This window comes from Buceros rhinoceros, unplaced genomic scaffold (genome assembly GCF_000710305.1).
Source record: "Buceros rhinoceros silvestris isolate BGI_N320 unplaced genomic scaffold, ASM71030v1 scaffold518, whole genome shotgun sequence".
Classification (NCBI taxonomy): Eukaryota; Metazoa; Chordata; class Aves; order Bucerotiformes; family Bucerotidae; genus Buceros; species Buceros rhinoceros.
This window is the reverse complement of record NW_010428375.1, coordinates 58,611-62,316: the sequence shown is the minus strand read 5'-3', so window position 1 is coordinate 62,316 and position 3,706 is coordinate 58,611. Positions and strand designations below refer to the sequence as shown.

Here is a 3,706-nt window from a genome sequence, read left to right as displayed (position 1 = left end):
CTGCTGGAATGAAGTGCTCTTTCTCCACGTCTCTTCTTCTCCCCGCTCCCGTTTTAAGCAAGAAGTGAAATCTGGTTTCCTGCACAGTGGGTGCTGGAAGAGCAACCGAGTTTGGAGGGGTCACGTGCAGGAGCAGGATCAGCTCTGCACTCCCCGCTGCCCAGAGGCACAAACCGACGTTCCTGTCCACACCTTTCCACCAGGAGTCGTGTGGGTAAGGACTCTGAGGAGCGGCACGTTGCGAGCAGCAAGAGAAACCACACGTGGAGAAGGTCCTCACCCTCGACAACACAAGAGAGCCGGAGGTAGATCAGAAATGAAGTACACGCGATTCTAAGAAGTACGAAGTGTGGGTTCAGTAAAACAGCGACTACGATAGTTTGAGTGTCACATATAACCCAGCAAAGTATTTTCCGCTGCCTGGCAGGGTCCAGAAAATCAGATTTTTTCATTGCTGCGGCATTTGCTTTATTTATTTCCGTTGCTTTATGGCAGATCATCACCCAGAAACTTTCAGCTCTCAATTCTGCCTAACAACAAATTTCTATGCAGAGTTTGTACGAAATGCTGCAGCTGCTGACGTGAGATTACTTTGGCAAAAAAAAAAAAAAAGGCAATTTCATTTTTCAGGGTGACGGGACCTTTCAGGGAAATAAGGAACACGCCGCGACTCCCTTCCTCTTCACCACGCCTCCCCATTATAATGATTAAAATGTGAGTGACTGACTTGGAGAACAAACAGTCATTTGGAGGTAACCCGCCTTTACTCACTGGAGTAAGAGCAGTCGAATTGGATCCCCATAAAGGAAAATACATAAAGATGAATGGACTCCGTTACATATAAAAAATAACTCAGCAGCACAGCTTGGCAAAGGCAGTTCTCCAATAAATAAGGATTTATCTACTTCTCTCTGCTGTCAGAAACTGGATTACTTGCTGATGGATAGCAGGTGCTCCCAGGAAAAACGCAGAGATGTTTTGGTTGCAAACATCGACCTGACATATGCTGCATGGCAAGAGCTGCGCTGGGGAAGCGCCGCTGGGAAAGAGCAAAGCTGGAAGCTCAAAGGCTGGCGGAGCTGAACTGGAGTTTACCCATGCTAAAGGCGCAGGGCAAACAGTGGAAACGAGACACCGGCCTGCAAGCCCTTTTTGTTTCCCTCTAGCAGTCAGGGGTGAGCAAGGCAAACAGCGTTGCTCAAACGACACCAGACTGCAGCGCAATGCCAGCACCGGGGCTGCCTCACCACCCGAGATCCATCACGCAAACGTTCCCGCACTTGGAACTCGCTGCTCTGGAGAATCATTTTCTTCCTGCTCCTCGCACGCTCGCCATCTCCTTTTCAAGCGGGCTGCGCACTGGAGAGGTCGGTTCTTCTCCAGCATACCTAAATAGCCTCTTCACCACCAAAAAGGAAAGCCTGGAAACAAGAGGCGAGCGTTTGGCAGCGGTTCAAGTCACTGGAGCAGAACACGAGACTGGAAACAAGGCCCAGTGATTAATTCGGCATCTCATTTAATTCCTTTTTATCACTTGCTTGTTAACTCTGATTTTAAGCTATTGCCACGTCCTGAATTTTTATTCCAGATTGTCGGAATGAAAACCTGGATTATCATTGTAAAACTGTATATATGCACCTTCCGTCCGGCGCGCACTCACAGATACATCTTCAAGGAACGGGACCGTCCCGTGCTCGCTATTTTCGCGCGGACTGAGGGGAACCTTAGGCCTGTCCCCGACACACTCACCTGTTTGAGACAGAAGCGGCGTGTAAGGGACTTTCGGTTCTATTGCACTCATGGGAGGAGGTAGCAAGGGGTTGGCAAAGCTGCGGAGCGGGTGGGTGGGGCGGACGCAGGCGGTGGGGATGGTTCTGCTCGGGGCGTCCTCGTTGTTGGAGTGCTCAGGCTGCGTCTGCGGTAGCAGGGGCGGCTGCTGTGGCGCCGGGCCTTCGGTAACAGCTGCAAGAGAACCGTTGGAAAAAAAAAAAGGGAAACCAAAGAATTATTATTGATGCACATTTTATGTCCCAATTCCTACTTTCATGGTCGTTTCCAAGAGAAGGAACACATCAGCTGCCACCCTCCAAGAAGGTGCAGGAGATGTGTAACCAGTTCCATCAAAGCTTATCGGACAATGAATTAAAAGCCAGACGTTCCACGTACCATTTGACGCTCAAAACAGCTTCCTTCAAACAAACAAACAAACAAAACCCCCCAAGCATGATGTTTTTATCTCCTTCTATCTTTCCTCTCTCTGTGCTTTTAAATATTAAAAATCAATAATCAGACAAATACGACACGTGGAGACTGAAACAACCTACGACTACGGAAGCTCATTATGTTCAGCGTGGCGGTACTGTTCTAGTCATGCTGGAGAAAAGCTGGAGATAAAGGAAGGACTTCATTAATTTCCACAAAAGCAATCACTAATATTGTTTCTCCTTGAGACAGCTGTAACATTCAGGGTGCCAATATCAGCTGTTTTATCAGCTGATATTCAAAGCCGATTCTTCAGAGGTTTCAGTGTCCCGTGTCAACCTGCTGAGACAAAGAGAAAAGCCCTCTAGAAACCCCTGTGGTAGCCAGACTATAAATTGCAGCATGATCATTACAGGACAAGGGGTGACGGTTCCACTGACAGAGGGAGAGTCAGAGCAGAGAGAAGGGAGAAATGTTTGACCCTGGCGGTGGTGAGCCCCTGTGCCAGGCTGCCCCGAGAGGTGGCAGCAGCCCCATCGCTGGCCCCATGGCAGGTCAGGTTGGCCCTTGGGGCTCTGAGCCCCCTGCTCTGGGGGCAGATGTCCCTGCTCCCTGCAGGGGGTTGGACTGGGTGAGCTCAGAAGGTCCCTTTTACTGAAGAAATCACTGTCCTGACACAGCGCTATCAGAATTCGTTATCACACCAGGATCCAAATTGCTCCAGAGGATCTGGTTTCTTTCAAAGCCTCCTGCAACAACCAGAACTCTTTGTGCAAAAACATGCTATTACCCAGCCAAGTCAAATCTCAAGGCATTTTATAATAATTAATGTCGAAGTATGTAAGTAATTACAACCTACTATATGGCGACACCATTTTGAAAAATGGAAATGAGGGTTTTGTCCTTATTTCGACAGCCCCATCGCTTGTTCCTATGCCAATACCGCAGACGTCCCTGGCAAAACTGAACTCAGCTACAGGATTACTCCAAGGTCAAAGTCATCCATGGGTTGTAAAAGTTTGTTCCTCTGTGGCTCATTTTCCTTGTTTTCCCCTTTGAGGCACTTTGCATTTTTACACCATTGGCCGAGCGCTGCTTTTCCATCACCTTCCTTGCCCAGCAGACCCCTCGATTTTCTTCTCTGAGGACTAAAATTCTCCTTAAGGAGGCCAGAGATGCCGAGGTCATTCATAACGGGACAGCAGCAATTGTAGCCGAGCTCTTCCCGCCCTCACACATTCAAGAAGGTGTCACAGCACACTGCTGCTCTAGGCTCCCGTGGGCACCGGCTTCTTCTAGCCAAGGAAGATGCAAAATAATCCATGAGTCTCACAAGGGCCCACATCTGAGGCTAAAATACCTTCTGAGCAAATCCTCGGCAGGGTTTTTTCTTTAAGTAAATAAAAACAAGGCCTTTGGCCTATGCTCTTAGCCTCAAAACTTCTTTCAGCATGTTTGTCAACGCCTGAACTTCTTATGGAGCCCAACGCTTTTCACCGGGTCC

The 3,706-nt window shown here is 48.7% G+C and overlaps 1 protein-coding gene across 1 annotated transcript in view; it reads right to left on the bottom strand.

Moving 5' to 3' along the window:
• DCC (DCC netrin 1 receptor) overlaps window positions 1-3,706 on the bottom strand; it is a gene marked incomplete at its 5' end in the record, with an annotated part of 71,917 nt that overhangs the window by 10,871 nt on the left and 57,340 nt on the right. The window contains one exon of the mRNA XM_010142224.1: window positions 1,750-1,962. Within this exon, the coding sequence (XP_010140526.1) occupies window positions 1,750-1,962 (213 nt within the window). The remainder of the gene's footprint in view (window positions 1-1,749; window positions 1,963-3,706) is intronic.